The sequence below is a fragment of the Pelodiscus sinensis genome, chromosome 1, assembly GCF_052426305.1.
Source record: "Pelodiscus sinensis isolate ZL-2025 chromosome 1, ASM5242630v1, whole genome shotgun sequence".
Classification (NCBI taxonomy): domain Eukaryota; kingdom Metazoa; phylum Chordata; order Testudines; family Trionychidae; genus Pelodiscus; species Pelodiscus sinensis.
The window spans coordinates 18,645,641-18,667,195 of record NC_143052.1 but is presented as its reverse complement, the minus strand read 5'-3'; the positions used below and the strand labels follow the sequence as shown (position 1 = coordinate 18,667,195).

General features: G+C 40.0%; 1 protein-coding gene across 5 annotated transcripts in view; it reads left to right on the top strand.

Annotated features, from left to right (window-relative positions):
• The window catches only part of SEMA3A (semaphorin 3A), a 435,303-nt gene that overhangs the window by 390,333 nt on the left and 23,415 nt on the right, over positions 1–21,555 (top strand). For all 5 annotated transcript variants that reach the window (XM_006117134.5, XM_006117137.5, XM_089778433.1 and 2 more), the window contains 3 exons: positions 1,835–2,054; positions 8,445–8,536; positions 11,767–11,808. In XM_006117134.5, the coding sequence (XP_006117196.2) occupies positions 1,835–2,054; positions 8,445–8,536; positions 11,767–11,808 (354 nt within the window). The remainder of the gene's footprint in view (positions 1–1,834; positions 2,055–8,444; positions 8,537–11,766; positions 11,809–21,555) is intronic.

Sequence of the window (21,555 nt, the reverse complement as noted above, 5' to 3'; positions counted from 1 at the left end):
GAAGTATATTGTATTTTTCTAATTGGAAATAAAAGAAAATATAGATATGAAATAATAGGGTTAGAATGCAGAGATAATTAGAATAGGTAAGTAACTTGCCATATTTATGATTATTGTTTATTTGGCTGCTTGTGTTTAATCAGTATTTCATTCTTTCTCTAACACAACAAAAGAGAATATTGGAATTTGCTTCCTTGAAAACATGCAAAAAAAGTGAAAACCTATCTCACCCTCCTCCCCCATGCTTCCCACTGCATTGAAGTGTTCCTTGGCTGCAAATAACAACTTCTCCTTTTGGCCATATTGATTTCTTTATGCCATTTCTGATGAATTATTAATAAACTGGATCAAGGTGATGCAAAGACAATTGATTTCTTCTACTGAGAATCCAGCAAGATCTGGATTTCTGATCAATTACTTTTTTGGGTTCAAAGTTTTTACCCTAAGTGGTGGATATTCTATCAATGTGAATAAAAGATGCATTATTCTTCACTCTGTATTACCAAGCTATTTGTAATTTAAGATCAAATCTGGTGAATAAAAGCATAAGCACATGCCTTGTAGCTTTGTATGTCTGAGATGGATGTCTTGTGTTTTAAGGGGTTAGGATTAGGAACCTGAAGATGTCTTCTCAAAATTCTTGGAAAAGTCATTTAAGTTTCTTGTGCCTCGGTCTCCTCATTTGTAAAATGGGGCTAATAATAATTCCCCAGTTTCCAAAGAGGTGTTGTTAGGTCAAATTCTCTGATGTTCATATAGTATTTTGAGTTTTGAAGAGAACGCAGTAGGTAAGGGCTAGTCTTTAGCATTTAACCACAGCCCTAATGCATAATGCACACCTCCCCTTGAGCAATTGTGGCTGGGGAAGGCAGAAGGGAATGCTTGTGGGAGGACAGAGTTATGGCTTTGCCCGCTCTTCTCTCCACTTTTTCCCTCATCCTCAACCACTTGCTCATGGGTGGAGAGAGGAGTGTCTGCAAAGCCACCGTATGTGCATAGGACTCGGAGCCAGAATTGGTTAGTCCTAAAATGATCGCATGAGGTGGCACATGGAATCTTTACTCCTCTGTACGGTTGTGTGTGGATTAGAGAAGGTCTAGACCCATATGGAACATATTGCCCCTCATTGACATTGTATTGATCACCACAAGAAGATATTGAGGCAACAAACTCACCACAAGTACTTTATTCACCACTCTAGCTAGAAAATGTATATGAAGGATTCAACACATCAGGAGCCTCATCATCAGAACCACTTTATGATGCCAGATATGTCCACATAATCAGCAGTTTAGATAATCAGAGTAAACAGAACAAAGAGTCATACTGGCAGTTCATTAGAAGCTAATCCACAGTCCTTTGAAGTGAATGCGCTTTGACTTGTGTCCCAGAAGAAGATGCTTAGATAGTGGGGTGATTGTTATGGATAATTAGTTTTCTACTGTATAGATAACTAAATGCTTTAATCTGTGTCTTTTGTGCGGTAATTTTCAGCATATTCAGCATCCCAAAAGTCTTGTACTGCCAATTAGAAAGATAATACTAGTCAGTAAATTCCTGACAATCAATTATTCACACAGCACAGCGATAAGAAAGATAATGTGCACCAATGGTAATATTCTGCAGTATGAAATATTGATTTCAATGAAGAAAAATATTTCTCCAAAGACTTTTAGTTCCAGTATTAACTCCCTTGCACAGTTATCCATACTGGAACAATTATATCCTGGGTAGCTCTTTATTATAGATTGAAGACTCATACAGATGCCAAAGAAGCTGATATGTCTTATTACTCTGTTATAAGATGCAAAACATGAGAATTTCTTGTTCTCAGTGTCCCAGTAAAACATTTGGAGGCTTTGACTCTACCAAGGACCTTCCTGATGAAGTCATCACATTTGCAAGAAGTCATCCAGCAATGTACAACCCTGTGTTCCCTATCAATAATCGTCCAATCATGATCAAAACAGATGTGGATTACCAGTTCACACAGATAGTAGTAGATCGGGTTGATGCAGAAGATGGCCAGTATGATGTCATGTTCATTGGAACAGGTAAGAATATTTCACACTACATCTGATGTTCTTACATGAGTATGGAGAAGTAGAGTAGACTAGTGTTTTTCTTTACTAGTAGAAAGCAAGCTTATTTTTGTGTACTATAGAGTACTCTGTGGGGATGGCTCAACACGTTTTTTCTTTTTCTTTTTGTTACTTCAGGGTTACATGTTGTTTCATTAGGATGTGCAGCTGTACCATTGACGTCAGTGGGTGTTTTGCTTTTGATTCTAGTCGGAGAAGGAAAAGACCATTATTGCTGGGTGGGGGGAATTGGATTTAGAGGCATCTTCCCCCTGGTCGTTATAAATTTGTTTTTAACTAAATATCTGGGGGTACATGTTCATTCCATAGAAACTAGTCACATGAGCAAAGTGAGTTGTCCAAATTGTAGGATATTTCTTGTGTCCTCTTTAAACATATTCTGCACTATACTAATCTAAACTGGCCACCAGACAAAAGAATGTGGCTTTAACCTCAACACAACGGGTTTTCTGGTATCTCTATGAAGTCCTAGGAAGGACAAAAAGCTATGCTGAAGCCTGGTCCCCCTGGTATTGACGCTACCTTATGGGTAGGTTTCATATCATTCTTCCAGCAGGCAGAGAAGATTTTTTTTCTAAATAAAGCACTTTTTACTACTGCTAAAAGTTTTGCATGAAAGCACCGGGGGCCAGCACCAGTCACTCAGCTCTGTTTTCCTATTGATTAGCACCATCTGAGGAGATGGCCATGCCTCTATCATGATTTTCCACTCAATTGGCTAATGTTTCAAACTTGCATTGAATATAGTGACTTTATTACTAGCCTCATGAATTTAAAGAACTTTCCCAACTCTAACAATGAACAAGTTCTCCTTCTGTTTCTCTTTCTTTCTTATAAGCATACAGTTTCTGAATGGCACCAGTTACAAATCTACAGCTCCATAGCTGGGGGTCAGATTCCACAGCAATAAATCTCAAGACTCTCCTTTTCTTAATGCCTAACATAAATCATGAGTAAACTGAGACCTGTGCTGACGCTTAGTACACAGAACGTATTGCATGTGTACAAACATGCACTACAGAAGATGTACCAGTAACGAAAGCGCTCCAGCTCTTTAAAATTGTGAGCTGAACTATGACATGTGTGTGCTATAGTGGATTATTGTATAGAACTCTTAACAATCATTTTAACCTGCTTTTATCTGCACAAATATTTTCCATCATGTAAGGAAAATTGAATAATATCCGCCCATCTTGCAATAACAGTAAGAAGATGGCTCGTTTATCGAACTTTTTATCCATAGCTCTCAAAGACACACAAAGGCAGGAAATATCATTGTCCCTATTTTACAGATAGGAAAATCAAATCACCTAGCAGGTCAGAGGTCAAACCAGGAATATAACCCAAGTCTTTTAAGTCCCCATTATCTGTTCTGCCCAGTAAGCTGCTCTGTTATAACACTTTCATTCAGTCATTTATGGACTGATCCTGCTCTCTCTGATGTAAATGGTAAAAATCTCATTGGTGAAAAGTAAAACTTTCATTGAATTTGGTGGTGCATGAGCAAGGCTTTACGTAAGAATGCCATCCTGGGTCAGACCAAAGGTCCATCTAGCCCAGTATGGGTATGTCTACACTAGCTCGTTAGTTCGAGCTAGGTAGGGTAATGAGGGCAAGTGGAGTTGCAAATGAATTTAAATATCCTGGGCTTCATTTGCATGTTACCGGGTGTCACCATTTTTAAATCCCCCTTAGTCCGAACTCCGTGCCCACGGCTACACGTGGCACGGAGTAGGTGGTTCGAATTAAAGATCCTAATTCAAATGAGAAGTAACTGCAGTTTGAATTAGAACCTTTAATTAGAACTTCCTACTCCGTGCCGCGTGTAGCCACGGGCACGGAGTTCAGACTAAGGGGGATTTAAAAATGGCGGCACCCGGGAACATGCAAATGAAGCTCGGGATATTTAAATCCTGGGCTTCATTTTCAACTCCGCTTGCCCTCATTACCCTACCTAGCTCGAACTAACGACTTGTGTAGACATATCCTATCTTATCTTCTGACCATGGCCAATGTCAGGTGCCTCAGAGGGAATGAACAGAATAGAATCATCCAGTGATCCATCCCCTGTCACCCAGTCCCGGCTTCTGGGAAACAGAGGCTAGGAACACCATCTTTACCCATCCTGGCTAATAGCCATTGATGGAGCTATCCTTCATGAATTTGTCTAGTTGTCTTTTTTTGTCCCATTACAGTCCTGGCCTTCACAATATCCTCTAGCAAACAATTCCATGGGTAGACTGTGTGTTGTGTGAAGAAATACTTCTTTTTGTTTGTTTAAAACCTACTGCCTATTAATTTCATTTGGTGACCCCTATGTTATGAAAAGGAGTAAGGAGTAAATAGAAATTCCTTATCTACTTTCTCCACACTAATCATGAATTTCTAATCCTCAGTTAAATCCCCCATTAATCATCTCTTTTCTAAGATGAAATGTCTTAATACAGGTTGAACCTCCCAAAACCAGGACTCCCTCATCCGGCAGCATCCATGGACTGGTAGAACCATGGATGTTCCTGGACCAGGGCATCCTGGTTGGGAACTCCAGTGGCTAGAGGGCTGGCAGTTCAGAGCCCAGTGGGACTGGGACCAGCACCAGAGTCCCGGTAGTGCAGAGGGGCCCTGGCAGCCCCAGTAGAAAGGCAGGGGACAGGGTTGCAGCAGCTTCAATAGAGGGTTTGGGACTGGGGCAGTCCAGGCTTCTGGGGCCGCAGCAGCATGGTAGCCCTGGGATATGGGCTGGGGCCAGTAGCGGGTAGAGAATGTGCTCTGGGGAGCTAGTAGCAGGGGGCCTTCTCTATTCCAGCAAATTACAGGACTGGTCAGGACTCGAGGATGCTGGACCAGAGAGGTCCAACCTGTATTATTAATTTCTTCTCATGCGGAATCTTTCCATGCCCCAATCATTTCTGTGGCTCTTTTTGGAACCATTTTCAATTCCTATATCTCTCCTTTTTTGGAGATGGCACAACCAAATCTGCATACAGCATTTAATATGTGGATGTACCATGGATTTATATTGGGGCAATATCATAGTTTTACCTTATTATCTATCCCTTTCTTAATGATTCCCAACATTTTGTTCACTTTTTTGACTGCTGCTGTACACTGAGTGGATGTTTTTAGTAAGGATGTAAATGTGTAGCTAAGTACACAGTTAACCAATGGGCCCTGGCTCCCACCTCAGAGGCAGTGGGGGAGGGAGGACTGGGTGCTCACAGGGAGCTGGCTTAAAAACTAACTTGCTGTGAGCACTGTCTCCTGCAGATCCGTGTCCCTCTCCCCCGCACTGCGGCCTATGACACAAAGCCATGATTTAGCCTTGTGTGGTGTGACTGGAATTGCCTGCAGTTCTGAGCCCTATAGCTGTGAGCATTGTAGTTATTAGGCTGCAGGACTTCAATAAAATGGTGACACTTTTTTTGGTATTGACATAAATGGTGGTAATTAACCCTAGGTAATTAACAGGCTATCCAGAATGGTTCTGTTTTCCTTTCCTATTGATGAAATCTTCATCCACACAGTTTCTTTCTCACTGTCACTTATTGTTGACTATCCCCTATTCCCCAGTGGAAACAAAATTATATTGGAATGCTTGAAAAAATGTCTGAAAAACCAGTTCCATTGTATCCATTTAAAGCATATCCTGAATGTCTGATGTGGGGGATCATTTGGCACAGTCTAGGTATATCCGTCAGTAAAGTGAATTAATAACAGTAATCTTATCTTCTAAACTGAGTGACTTACTAGAGAGCCCATTGATCCGAAAAGAGAAACTCAATTCAATTTGTGTGAAATTGTTTGAAATACTACTCTGCAAAACTTGATCTAGAACTCAGATAAAACACCACTTTGGTACCTGAGGCCTGATCAGAGTCGCCATAGCGATTAACATATTGTACCTTTGACCTCAAGGGCTTTCTGCAGCACCAGGCTACCATGATCATTGAAGGATCTTCTTAAAAGAAAAGCATTTATTTAAAAAATATGATGCTAAAGCTACAGTATCTACCTGCCCTGCTCAGATTCCACAGCTCCCCTTGCTTCACTTTATCAAAATTTCATGCTGTCCCAAAAAGTAGCATTCAATAGAATATAAATGTGGTGCTCATGATAGTCTTCTACTAATACCATGTCAAGCCCTAAACACCGTGAAACCTCGTTATGTTTGTTAGCTTAAAATCCTTTCTCTGATGTTTGCAGTAGGGGTTTTTTTTTCCAAACCACAATTACCAAATTGGAGCCAGGGTAATTAGGGCAGTTTCCTATTCTCATAGTGCTAATAACTTTGAATTATTTTTTTCTGGATTGTTTAGTTGCAGAACATTCAGGAGTTTTTGTTTTATTTTAAAGTTTATGTTCTGTTTAATCTATGATGTTCTGTAAAGCAAATTTTAAGTATATGGCTCAAAATGAATATTTTAAAATAATAGTAATAATAGTGCATAGCCAAAAATTTTATAACGGTCCCTCTAGTATTTTTCATGAGTCAAAGTCACACATGCAATATTTTAAATGAAACGTAAAACTTCCTTTTAAAATATTTTTTATTTTGCTTTAAAAATTGCACATGCAAATTTGGAGCTTATGAACAAGATTAAAATTTAGTTTTTGTTGAAAAATTAAACAAGGATGTACGATTTGTTTTGTTTTGTTTTAAAAAACCTGCTATCCGTAGATATTTAGATTACAGCTTTTGCATAAGAGAGTTAGAGTGGGTTAAAAAGCAAAATTTCTGTTTCATGGGAATATCTCAGATGTTGACATTTTTTATTTAAATTCAAGATACAAAGTTAATAACTGATTTTTTCACAGAATAAAATATTGTAAAAGTGTTTTTACTTCATAAAAACATTTCATTTCTATAAAGGTCAACATATTTTGTTTCACTTTGACTTTTATTGTTTCAACTTTCATATGAGGTAAACTTTATATGCTGTAAAGTATAACTTTCCAAATGATAATTTCTAAAGGATAAAGATTAAATTAAACAGTTAAACCTTACCAAATATAAACATTTTTCTGTTGTTTTTTTTTTATCCAAATAGATACTTGCCTGGTAAACATTGAATCAACTTTTTTCTTATGGGAAAATGTAGAATTTTCCATCAGAACATTGTTTACCATCTCTAATAGTGATTCTAGGAGAATTCTTGTATGAGGAAGATTGTTGACTTTCTGTATTTACCTCTTGGCTTTAAAAACAACCTAAATTTTCCAGAGTGACTAATGGCTGGGGGTTGCTGATTCTGAGACACCTTAAAGGGGAGTGGATTATCAGAGAGTGAATGCTTATTGCTTTGTACAAAATGATTATATTACATCATGCTTAGCAGACCTAAAACATTAAATAAGAACACATGTTTCTTGTTACCGCTAACATTCTTTGCTAACCTTCAACAAGCCAGAAATACTAGGTTTTGGATTAAGCTGGAAAAAGTTGCAACTGTTTCTAAAAATTTGGTTTATTCAAAATGAAGCACAGATATATGTTTTAAAGGTTAAATAGAAAGACGGTCTTAAGTTAGAAAGTTCACTTCTAAATCCAGACTTCCACACATGTTTAGAGGGTGTTTAGCTCTGGGATTTTGAGACCTGGACCTTTACACATTAACGTCAGTGGAAAAACTCTCAATAACTTAAATGAATGTAGAATCGAGTCTTTGGTACAAACTTATCTGTAATGAAACAATACAAGTTGTACAGGACTGTTATTGTTTTACCCTGAAACAAGTCTAATGCCATTCATCACATAATAGAAATACAGATGTGTTTAGGGACATATAAGTCTTAGATGCTTTTGCTTGACATCAGGAAGATCAGCATGTACTTAAAAGAGCTGACACTTCATCAGTTTGACAACATTCTTCCAGCTGTCCTAGTATCCACAATGAGCCTTCTAATAACATCTGCACGTGTATTTTAAAACAAGTATGAAAAACTTCCTCCTTCAGAATGGCTAATAAAATGTGGCTGAGTAAATTTAGCACATTCCCATCTATAATAATACCTCCGAGGCAGCTGACATTTCATAGCACCAATCTAATAATATTGTGCTGTCCTGTTCATTCTTTAACAGCTGAAGCAGAATAATGAATCATTTTTCTGTTGAGTTTCCACAATTAAGAAATTTCAGAACAATGCCTTATGGAAATTCAAAACCCAGCTAGTTCATTTCAAATGTCAGTGGGTATTGTGTGGAGTCAGTTTTCAGCAATATGTAGCGTCAGGACCTTTGTGTGGAAATAATTGCATATTACAAGAGACCAAGAAATTCTAGTTGCCCTTAAATTTGAGTCTACTTATTAAACACCTGAAAACATTTTTATTTTTCTTTTAAAGATATTGGGACAGTTCTTAAAGTGGTTTCCATTCCTAAGGAGACTTGGCATGATTTAGAAGAAGTCTTGCTGGAAGAAATGACAGTCTTTCAGGTAAGTGCTGCTAAATTTCAAGTGTCTGGTTGTAGATTTTTCTGTGGACAGCTGCAATCTTAACTTGTAGCAGGATAGCCAAGGAGTAGCCTGGCATACTCTTCTAATTAGCTTGTCAATTACAGCCCAGACACTAGTCAAAATAAACCTTGATGCTCCCAGTGCTAGTTGGAGGTTAATGATAAAAGAAATCACATTCCTGACTTTTGTTGTGCTATTTCAATGATAAATTAAAACCACTGAATATCTGAGTGATTGTCAGTTACAGTTAAACAATGTGCATTTTCTGGAATCGCCCCACCTATTGTGTCTCACAGGGTAATAGAAAGTAAGAACTACATCTGTGGCTATTAGAAACAATTCATATTACCAGGGTAGTAGGAGACTCTTCAATCTTACACCTTTAGCTTCTCTGATGTAATAGTGAGAGCATAAGAAATATTCATGAAATATACACTTTAGAGGTTGTACCTCCCTTAACTGGGACTCCCTGCTCTGGAAACATCTCTGGTCTGGCATGGACCACGGATGTTCCTGGACCACAGAGCCCAGGAACAGGAAAGTCTGATGGTGGGGCAGGAGTGCCATAGGGGAAACCAGCAACTTAGCTGGGAGCCGAGTGTGGAGGGGAGAAGAGGGGGGAACGGGCAGCATGGTAGGGAGTTCTGGGCCCAGCGAATCAGACCAGAGGTTTGCGGCTAAGGAATTTGGTCTCTGGGGCTGGGAGGCAGAGCAGTGGCTGTAGGGCTGAAGGATTGGGCTGTCAGGGCTGTTAGGTGAGGCAGAGGTGGGGTGTGGTAGGGGGGGTGGGGCTAAGGGATTGGGTCATCAGGGCTGGAAGGCAGAGCAGTGGCTGGGGTATTGGGCTGGGGCTGGGAGCAGGATCTGTGGAGGAAGGGATTGGGGCTGCTTCATCCGGTATTTCCATAGACTGGTACTAGGCATATGCAGCATAGAGCAGGACTTAATTTGGGACACGCTGGTGCCACAGATTGAGTGGTGCCTGACACGGCTGCATATTCTGCGTATGCCTAAAGGCAGCACTGTCTCCATTGTTAGGTGCCTGAATAGCTTAAAAAGGCCTGATGTTCAGAAGATGGGAGCTCAGCATTTTATGAAAATCAAGTCCCTTTAAGGTACTGCGAGCTGCTCCCCCATCTTAGCCCAACGGAAGCATTCAGCAATCTCTTCTGAAAATTGAGGGGATATTTCATGTTTTCTGTGCTACAATAAAACCATTGAGTTTCCTGAACTATCTCTGTCCATGATATGTTGGCATCAATCTATCTTTGGCTTGACAGAAGACACAGCATATTTGGGAACATCTTATAGAAACAGTTACTTTCAGTATTCTATGCTTCGCAGGCAAAGTCTGCAGAAGATTCACCGCCCAGAGATTAGTCCCTGTCAGCCTGTGTTACATTTTTCTGTGGGTTTGGGTTTTTATTTCTTTTGTTGTTTGGTTTTTTTTAACCCAAATGTAAATTAGAAGCTACGAGGGAAAAAATGAGAAGAGTAATTTGTGGCTTCTGGCTTTTCTCTCTTTAAAATGAAGCAAAGTTATTATGTACTCCACAGGGTAATCTGGCAACTTTGATAGCATAGTAGTGTCTTCCTTAAATAAAACAGAAGTGCTAAGAGATCCAAGAAATGGGACAGTAAATTAAGAAAAACTGAATCAATGTTATTTTCTAAACTGGATTTGCAGTACCACTATACTCAACGGAAAATTAGAATTTGGGTTTTAAGTTTACTTGTGCATCTTTTGTGTTTATATTATGTAGTCTGGGCCTGACTCTCATCTACATTAAAGCTCCTTTAGTTTAGTAGTACAAGGAGACCTTGAAATAAATAAAAATTAGACTTTTAATGGAAATTTGGCAATACATTTTAAATGTAACCCACAAGATCTGAGTTTTTATTAGCTACAGAGGAGGCTGTCTGTGTGTCATGAAGAATGTGTTTCACTGTTTGAGCTGTAGTATGATGAATACAATTGTTTTCATTTATAAATCCACCAAACTGAAAACCTTCCAGATCTGTTACATTGATAACAAATGCCTTTTTTTAACCCGAATTGTGGAATATTCCCCTGAACAGCTGAGCAAACAAGCAAATGAGTTCAATTTTCATTCAAATGTAACACATAATTGATGCTTTCTAATACCAGGTCTATTAACCGATTTGTAAAGGAAGCCACATGCTTAGCATCCACTCAGCCATATCAAATTCTCCCAGGATCAGCAGGTTGAAAGCTTAAATGTGAACTATATTAATAGATCTTTCTAAAAACAAGATGCATAGGGTCAGTAAGTAGTACTCTTTTGCACTATACGTAGTAAGGTTTTGCACTGCATTGAAACTTAAATTTTGTTAGTTACTCATTAAGATCTTAGACTTATAATTTTTCATCACATATCGCTGAAGTCACTCAGCCTGCCAATGTAAAAAAACAAAAAACAAAAATCAAACAAGAAAACCCCAACATTTTAGGATCAAGACTAAATCCAGTATATTAACATTGCTTATAAATAATTTATATGGGAATCTATGTATTGGTCCAAATTCTGTTTACTGTACTCATACATGGTGTTCAGTTGAAGTCAGTGCCTAAGTAAGGTGAGCAGAATTGCCCATTATGTTGATTAAATATGCTGCTGTATAAAATTTGTTTCCTCTTTGAGCTCCACAATCCATAAACATGAGCAACTGTGTGTGTGAGCAATCCCAGTGCAGTTAATAGTTAAGACTACCCATGTGAGGAAAGCTAGTCACGTGAGTATTTGCAGAACTCGGGCTTTCATCTAGGTATTGCAGAAAGGATTGGTTTATTTAGGTTCCCATCACCAGATATTTATCATATTAATATTTATTCTTAAGCTTTCCTCTGTATGTGCCATGTGCATAAATTCCTGTACATTTCAATTTAACAGTAGGAGCAGAAATGTATCTCAAAAAGTGAAACAAATAATAAAACCAATAACTCTAGAATAATAAAATATGGGAAATGGTTGATAAATTGTGGTGATAAATTTAGACATGCACAGACATAAATGCACATGCATTTTAGTTTTCTCTGACAATAAAAACATTTTATTGTAATAGTCCACAAGAAATGCCATCAATAGACCCCAGAGTTTCTTAGCTGGTAGATGATCTTTATTACGAGCTTCATGTTTATAAAAAACACATTTTACATTTTAACACTTTTTGATTTTTTTTTTCCCTAGGAACCCACTGTTATTTCAGCAATGAAGATTTCCACAAAGCAGGTACTTGTATGCATCAGCTTTAAATCACTTTTTAAAATATTTATTGGCCTGTATATTTCAGAGACAGTTATTTGGCACTTAGTAGAGGCATATTAATTATACCAGCAACATCCCATCTCTTTACATAAACATCAGTAGTTTCTCATGGAAGATGTGTCAAGCAGTGCAGAAGAAAAAATGTTCGTTTTGTGCTTTACTGGCATGGTAGAAACTAAGCACTTACCAACCAACTGCTTGTAGAAAAATGCCACATTACCAAATGCTCCAGCATCTGAGAAGCTATTGTATTTAGAGGTGTTTCACTCACTGACAACATGTCTGAATTTGTCCCTCACACAGATGGGCCAGTGCTGTTCCCTGCAAAATTAATGTCAAAGCCCTCCATTGACTTAAGTGGAAGCACAGGCTCATCCTGTATGCCTTTAAGATAAGCTTAAAATATATAAAAGGGGAGAGATGGGGTGTTGTAAACTCTTTTAATTCCCAGTTTTGCTGATGACAGATCTGATTCTGAAAATACCGAGTGTCTTAATTCTTACCATGAATATTCTCATTTGAGCTCTGGTAGTAATACCTGGTGGTTAGTGCAGGATGTTTCCATAAATAATGATGTACAGCCCCTCTCAGGGTATGTCCAGTCTGCATCCTTCTGTCGGCAGAGGGATGCAGATTAGGCAGGCTGACATTGCAAATGAGGCAGGGATTTAAATATCCCATGCCTAATTTGCATAAAAATGGCCACTGCGTTTTGCCGACTTAGCACTTTGTAAACAAAAAGTAGCAATCTAGAGGGGGATCTGTCAAGAAAGAAAGCCTTTTTCAACAGATCCTGTAAACCTCCTTGCAGGAGGCATAAGGGATCTGTGGAAAAAGGCTTTCTTTCTCAACAGATCCCTCTCTAGACTGCCACTTCTTGCTGACAAAGTGCTGAGTTGGCAAAACACGGTGGCCATTTGTATGCAAATTAGGCGTGGGATGTTTAAATCCCTTCCTTATTTGCAATGTTGACCTGCCTAATCTGCATCCCTCTGCCGACAGAGGGATGCAGTCTAGACATACCCTCAGTGAAGAGTGAGAAAGAGAGTCTTGTCTTAAGTGGTGCATTGGCCTCTGAGGGAGCCCTTTAAAGGGCTAAATTGTATACTTTCATAAAAAAAGCTCAACTCTCCATTTAAAATGCTGAAGATTTACAACTACTAATCCATTGTATATTGGAAACCTGCCTGAAAACATGGAAGTTTTTGACACAAAACATTTTGTTTGGGGCCACTTCCCTGACATCTTACCCAAACCAACAAAAACGGTGGCTTAAAAAGAATGTACCATTTACAAACAAACCTGTCAAGTAATGTATATGTTCACATCATACCAAAATGTTCTGCTTTGGATTATTTTTACAAGTACATTCTTTTAAGACAGCTGATTGTATTGTATAAAGAGCTGTGCGTTTTAATATAACTTCTTCAAAGCATCTTTATTTACTTAGGAGGGATTACAATTTTCCTCTCAAGTCTCTTGAAAATAAATTTACAACATTAAAATTGTATAACGCTAGAAAGCACAGTATGAGTTATTCAGCCAAAATTAAGCTCTTGAACTATCAGCCAACCTTGTATTAAAAATGACAGAATCATGATACAGCCTGACAAGCTTTTGGCACTCAGAGTTTGTATCAAAGAAGTATTTGGCAATGTGTTTCAACATTATATTTATGATTAAAAGATGCTTTTGATATTACAGCTCCAGTACATTGTTCATTGTGTAAGTGGGGAGGAGGCACATAAATAATATTGCACAGTGCAAACATGCAAATGTAAATAATAAAATCAGCAGGCATTATTCAATAGTTTCAGTACCATCACTTTTTAAAAAAATAAACTAGGAGTGTGCTGATCTGATTCAGACAGCTTTGTGTACAGAGCTTTATGCTTACTCTTGCATACCCAGCGGGGATGACAGACTGGCTGGGCTGCTGGTCAGTGTGGGAGGAGAGGGAGGGCTTGCTCTCCACTCCTAGAAGGGACAGGGCCTCAGGTGGAAGAGGTGAAGAGCCTTAACACTGCCCAGATAGCATTGTGCTTACCCCAAGCAGTCCTTATGCTGCCCAGAATGCACCACACAGGGCTGTGGCAGCAATATAAAGGGCCTGAGGCACCAGCTGCAGTAGCAGCAGAGGTGTACTTCAAGGCTTTATCATTGCTACCTCTCTGGCTGTGTTAATAACTCAGTTGGCATTCCCCATTATGTGACTAGCTAAGGCCTAGTGCTGGCTGGTTATCTGCACAGGGGTGAATTTTACTTCCTGATCTAGCCCTTAACAGTGCAGTCAGAGTGAGCCTTGACATGCCTCTTGTCAGCTCTTTAACTTACAGAGGTTAGATTTTGAGTTAATCACTTAGGGTATGTCGACTCTACGGGTTTTTTCGGAAAAGCCATTTTTCTGAAAAAACTTGATTTATGTCCACACTGCAACTGCGTTCTTTTGAAAGAAAATCGAAAGAACAGAGGGGTTTTTCCTAAACTGGTAATCCTCAGGGCTCGACAATTAGTGTAATCTACTCGCCTATGGCCTATGGCAAGTAGATTACAAGCCAGCACAGCCGCACCGCGCGGTAAGCGCATGCACAGCGCGGTCTGCGCATGCGCAGCGTGCCAAACCGTGTGACTGGTGAGCAGGGCTTGCCGACGCTTGGCGAGCCCTGGTAATCCTCATTCTATGAGGAAGAAACCTTTTTCCAAAAGAGCTCTTTTGGGAAAAGACATGTGTGGACGGGGAAGAGAGAGTTCTTCCGAAAAAAGAAGAAAGAGGAAAAGCACAGGTGCCCTGGTGGCCACTCTGACCATAGTAATCACAGCTTAAATGTGAGACAGCATCCATTCAGTGTGGATGCTATCTTTCGAAAAAGCAGATAGTTTTTTCGATGCGCTTTTGCAGTGTGGACACTCTCTTTTGGAAGAAGTTTTTCCAGAAGATCTGTTCTGGAAAAGCTTCTTCCGAAAGGAACCTGCAGTCTAGACATAGCCTTAAGCTCTCTTGTGTGTTCCATCCTCTAAAGCCATTGATTCCTGAGATCTGCACCATTCTTGGCAGATCAGCAATAGGAACAGACCATATGAACAGAGATCCTTACCCTCTGACTCTCTGTAGTGCCTTAAAAGCAGCATTACTGCAAGAACCAGCACTTCTCAGAAAGTCACTCAGATGGGGCTCCACAGTATAAAATTGAAACCTGAAAAGTTTAACTGGAATTTGGGAAGAGGAACAGGCCACAGAAAATCCCTTGCACCTCCATACCCATCCTCCTTCCCACCTGCTGCTATGATTACCCAAAAAACAGCTGTCATAGCATAGGGGAGCTGGAAGTGGAATATTGTGGAGGAAACCCTCCCCTCTTCTTCCTCTTGGGATCATACACAAGGGCTTTATGAACCCCTATGCTCATAGGAGCCATGGTGGGATGGGGCAAGGAGATCACAAATGTTTTGTCTGGAACAGAGAATTACTGTGTTTTCACCACTCACATTTCCATTCAAGGTAAGGGGTGGGGGGAGGAGAGAGAAGGAGAGAGAATCCTTAAATCTTCCAAAAAACCTTACAATCTGTTTGCATACATGTACTATAGCTTATTCAGTTCTCATTTATGCTTCTCTTGCACCTCTTCATACTTTCAGGCTTGTGTTGAGGAGCCATACAAAACCTATTCCCTGCTTTCAGGGCTTGTACAGACATGGGTGACTGATGCCTGTGGAAGGGGGTGTGGGGAGGCCATGCAAAGGAACAGGGAGGGGGCATGAGGAGACACTCCAGTTAGTAATTAAAATTTTGGTGGAGGCACAAAGGGGTGGTGCACCTCCTGAGCACCACCCTGAGTCTCCAAAGTGTACAGGGATGTATTTTACATCTGTAACTCCAAGCCATAGGAAAAACAGTTGTATCACAGACATCAATATGTGGTGAGGGCAAATGGTGACCACTGCCACATATTTTGTCCTTTCCCTGACCCATACATTTTCTCTAGAGTGCTGTTATTGCGGCGGTTTGAAATAATCACTTCAATGGACAGCTTCTCTTGCTGTAATTTGATCTAATAATCAGAGGTTGTATTAAACACAAATTGTATTGTGCGATGTCAGGCATTTGATGCAGATGCCTTCAGTACCATTTTTTTGAATTTCATATTGCCTGGAATTCTTTATTATTAGTGTACAGCATAATGGTCAACAGCTGGATCCTAAATACATTGCTTTTAAGAGAGGCAAGTAGAGTGATTTGGATAATCTCTTGATTATAGGATTCCTAAACCACATATTATACTTAACCGACTGAATATTCTGAACTGTTCCACAGAGAGTAAAATCTTTAAGCAGCTCTCTTTTGGTCTCGGTAATTTATTTTAGATTTCCTATGACACTCTGTGTTTCTGTTTGGTTTGCAGCCTCTCATTATAGGGAGAGTTATTAGAAATCATTGTATGACTAATCAGAAATAGGTACATTGGTGTACATGTGCCCTTTTATAGTTTGGACATTCATTTTTCAATATACACCTTTGAATTCATTGTTATATGCTATATTCAGTAAGGTACATGCCAAATTGTTTATATATATGAGTGCCCCAGTTATACACAAAACTACTACTTTATGGTAATACATTATGCTTATTCATTACTAAAGGTCAGTCATGACTGCTGTTAGTCACTAGTTCCATTCATTAATCCCTCAGGGTATGTCTACACTACCCTCCCAGTTCGATTTGAATTTCCCGGGCTTCATTTGCATAAGCGGGGAGCCGCCATTTTTAAAACCCCGCTGGTTCAAACCCCGTGCAGCGCAGCTACACGGGGCTCGAACTAGGTAGTTCGAACTAGGATTCCTATTCTGAACTACCGGAGGTGTACCGGTAGTTCGGAATAGGAATCCTAGTTCGAACTACCTAGTTCGAGCCCCGTGTAGCCGCGCTGCACGGGGTTCACACCAGCGGGGTTTTGAAAATGGCGGCTCCCCGCTTATGCAAATGAAGCCCGGGAAATTCAAATCCCGGGCTTCATTTGCAAGTGCGGTATGCCTACATTACCCCTCGAACTAGCGGGGTAGTGTAGACATACCCTCATTTATCTACATGCATAGGTGAAGGATACATGTGAGGTGATATTCCACCTAAAAGTCTAATGTTCCTGTGAACACATTTGACAAATATTACATTTCATTGTTCTTTTCTTTTAAAATTTCAACCTAAAAAAAGCTCATTTTCCAATCAGTTCTAGCACTGAGTTCACTCAGGCTCTGCATGAGTGCAGGGACCTTACCACATGAAGACAGTATAGGGGACAGTGATCATGAAATAATAGAGTTCATGATCTTAAGGAAAGGTAGAAGGGAGACCAGCACAATTGAGGTAATGGATTTCAGGAAGGCAGATTTTGATAAGCTCAGAGAACTTGTAGGTAAGGTCTCATGGGAAGCAAGACTGAAGGGAAAAACAACTGAGGAGAGTTGGAAGTATTTCAAAGGGATGTTGTTAAGGGCCCAAAAGCAAACAATTCCGCTGTGTAGGAAAGATAGAAAATATGGCAAAAGACCAGCTTGGATTAACAAGGAGATCTTGCATGATCTCAAAATAAAAAAGGAGTCATATAAAAAATGGAAACTAAGACAAATAACAAAGGATGAATATAGGCAAGCAACACGGGAATGCAGGGGCAAGATTAGAAAGGCAAAGGCACAAAATGAGATCAAACTAGCTACAGGCATAAAGGGAAACAAGAAGACCTTTTATAAATACATTAAAAGCAAGAGGAAGACCAAGGACAGGGTAGGCCCACTGCTTAGTGAGGAGGGAGAAGCAGAACAGGAAACTTGGAAATGGCGGAGATGCTCAATGACTTCTTTGTTTCGGTCTTCACCGAGAAGTCTGGAGGTGTGCCTAACGTAGTGAATACAAGCAGAGAGAGGGTAAGTTTAGAAGATAGGATACACAAAGAACAAGTTAAAAATCACTTAGGAAAGTTAGATGTCAGCAAGTCACCAGGTCCTGATGAAATGCATCCCAGGATACTCAAGGAGCTGATAGAGGAGGTATCTGAGCCTTTAGCTATGATCTTTGAAAAATCATGGCAGACAGGGGAGATTCCAGAAGACTGGAAAAGGGCAAATATTGTGCCCATCTATAAAAAGGGGAATAAAAACAACCCAGGAAACTACAGACCGGTCAGTTTAACGTCTGTCCCAGGGAAGATAATGGAGCAGGTAATTAAGGAAATCATATGCAAACACTTGGAAGGTAATAAAGTGATAGGGAATAGCCAGCATGGGTTTGTGAAGAACAAGTCATGCCAAACTAATCTGATAGCTTTCTTTGATAGGATAACGAGCCTTGTGGATAAGGGAGAAGCGGTGGATGTCATATACCTAGACTTTAGTAAGGCATTTGAAACGGTCTCGCATGATATTCTTATTGATAAACTAGGCAAATATAACTTAGAGCCACAATAAGGTGGGTGCATAATTGGCTGGATAACCATAGTCAGAGAGTTGTTGTTAACAGTGCTAAATCCTACTGGAAAGGGATAACAAGTGGAGTTCCGCAAGGGTCTGTTTTGGGACCCGTACTGTTCAATATCTTCATCAATGATGTAGATATTGGGATAGAGAGTACGCTTATTAAGTTTGCAGATGATACCAAACTGGGTGGGGTTGCAACTTCTTTGGAGGATAGGGACATAATTCAAAATGACCTTAGCAAGTTAGAGAAATGGTCAGAGGTAAACAGGATGAGGTTTAATAAAGAGAAATGCCAAGTGCTCCACTTAGGAAGGAACAATCAGTTCCATACATACAAGATGGGAAGCGACTGTCTAGGAAGGAGCATGGCGGAAAGGGATCTAGGGGTCATAGTGGACCACAAGTTGAATATGAGTCAACAGTGTGATGCTGTTGCAAAAAAAGCAAATACGATTCTAGGTTGTATCAACAGGTGTGTTGTAAGCAAAACTCGTGAAGTTATTCTGCCGCTCTATTCTGCACTAGTTAGGCCTCAGCTGGAGTACTGTGTCCAGTTCTGGACACCACATTTCAAGAAAGATGTGGAGAAATTGGAAAGGGTACAGAGAAGAGCGACAAGAATGATTAAAGGTTTAGAGAACATGACCTATGAAGCCATGCTTCATGAACTGGGCTTGTTTAGTTTGGAAAAAAGAAGATTAAGGGGGGACATTATAGCGGTTTTCAAATATCTAAAAGGGTGTCACAAGGAGGAAGGAGAAAATTTGTTCCTCTTGGTTTCTGAGGACAGGACAAGGAGTAATGGGCTTAAAGTGCAGCAGGGGAAGTTTAGATTGGACATTAGGAAAAAATTCCTAACTGTCAGGGTGGTCAAATATTGGAATAAATTGCCAAGGGAGGTGGTGGAAACTCCCTCTCTGGAGATATTTAAGAACAGGTTAGATAGACATCTGTCAGGGATGGTGTAGACGGAGCTTGGTCCTGCCTTGAGGGCGGGGGGCTGGACTCAATGACCTCTCGAGGTCCCTTCCAGTTCTATTATTCTATGATTCTATGATTCTATGAATCTGACTCTTTTTAAATGAAGGGACGAGAGAAATCCAGTGGGTGTGGAGGAGCATGAGATTTGGAAAAAGACACATTCATTTTGGGAAGGATTTATTAAGGGGATACAATATATCCTAGTAAAAAAGAAGAGAAGTTGATCCTAAAATACAAGTAGGAATTGAAGAGAAGCAATCACATGAAAAAGAGTCCTGTTCAATTATATCACAGAAAGGCACACGACTAAGTATTGACAAATATTATAAGTGATTTTATAAAAATGATAGAATTTTAAATTCTAACATGGGTGAACTCACTTGCATGGGCCTGCCAATGTGGGAGTGTAAATGAGGCAACTGTCAGGAGGAAAATCGCAAAGTAATCCACCACAGTAGCATTTAACCTCAAGATCGGAAACTACACAAAAATGAGGAAACTAGTTAAATGGCAATTAAAAGAAACAGTCACAAGAGTGAAATGCCTGCAAGATGTATGGAAACTCTAAAACACCATATCAGAGGATGAAACTAAATATATGCCCCAAATTTTAAAAAACCCCACAAAACAATACAGTAAGACCACAACAGAGAATGCCAATATGGCTCTACTGCTACGTAAAAGTAATGGTGAAAAAGTGGGTCTTTTCTGTAATATTTGTATAAATCCTATATGTGCCTCAGTTTCCCTTCATATGTGGCATTGCTAGCCAGTTTATTTCTTAAAAAATACCTGTTAAGTTTGCTTCTGAAACAGAATAAGAAGTAGGATGGTGTTTGTGTGTCTGTGGGTGCATCTGCATTTGCTCCCTAGTTCAGACTAGGGATGCAAATGTAGACGACTGAAATTGCTAATGAAGCGGGAATTAAAACATCCCGCGCTTCATTAGCAAGATCTCACCAGGCACACTAGTCTGAATCACAGCTGATTTGAACCAGGAAGTATGTGCCGGGACGTGGAATTTCAAACCAAAGCCCTTGGTTCAAACTACCGCATCCCGGCGCGCACTTCCTGGTTCGAATCAGCTGTGATTCGGACTAGCACACCGGGCGAGATCTTGTTAATGAAGCACGGGATATTTAAATCCCCACTTCATTAGCAATTTCAGTTGCCTACATTTGCATTCCTAGTCCGAACTAGGGAGCAAATGTAGAAGTCTTTGCCTTCCAAGGGTAATGGACAGGAACATTAAAGAATTACTGAACACAGCCCAAATCAACAGCATGTCCAGAGAGACAAAGAGATGCCCCAGTGACTGAACAATGAACTCTTAATTGCTAGAACCCTGGCGGTGGAGCTTGGAAACAACGGGTCAGGTGACTGAAAGAAAGGTGGTGTTTTGGAGATGCTCAGGAACCTGGAAAAGGAGGGCAAAAGAGTGTATAGGGAGTGAGAGAGAGAGTCCCTTATCGCTTGACTTGTCCGTCAGGATACTGGCTTAACCAAGAGAGACTATGACTGGATTTCTGCCTTTCTGTATTAGCCTGAGGACTTTAAGATTCTGTCACCCAGGTGACTAATACATGTCTATTGTGTTTGGAGAAAAACGTCGCTTGTATCGCTGTAAATCCTCACTGAGAGCATTACACCCCGAAGGATCACAGTACAAGCCTCCTACAGAGTTCCCATGGAGACAAGGGAACACCAGTGCTGATGGTCCACTCTTGGTTGAAGGCCATAAGCCTGCACCTGTGGGATTCTGTGTGTGTCCATAAGGGCTTAGCATATTAACGGAGTCACTCCCACGAGACTCATGCCAGGCAGAGACTAGACCCTGTGACTCTGTGACAGAGGCAAAAAGGCATCTTTTAAAATTGGAAGTGTATGACTGTTGAGGAAAATAGAAAGGAACATAAACTCTGGCAAGTCAAGTGTAAAAGTATAATTAAGCAGGCCAAAAAATATTCGGAAAAGCTAGTACCAAAAGATACCAAACCTCATAGCAATATTTTTAAGTACTTCAGAAGCAGGAAGTTTGCCAAACAACTGATGGGGCCACTTGGCAATCAAGGCACTAAGTAAAAAAAATTTAGCTGCTTTGCAACTGCCTTGTCTTCCTTGAGTTTTCAATCAGTCGTCATTGCAGAGGATGTGTGGGAGATTCCCATACTTGCGCCATTATTTTTAGGGGACAAATCTGAGGAACTGTCCCAGAATAAGATGTCAGTAGACCTGGTTTGGGAATACATTGAAAAAATTGAACAG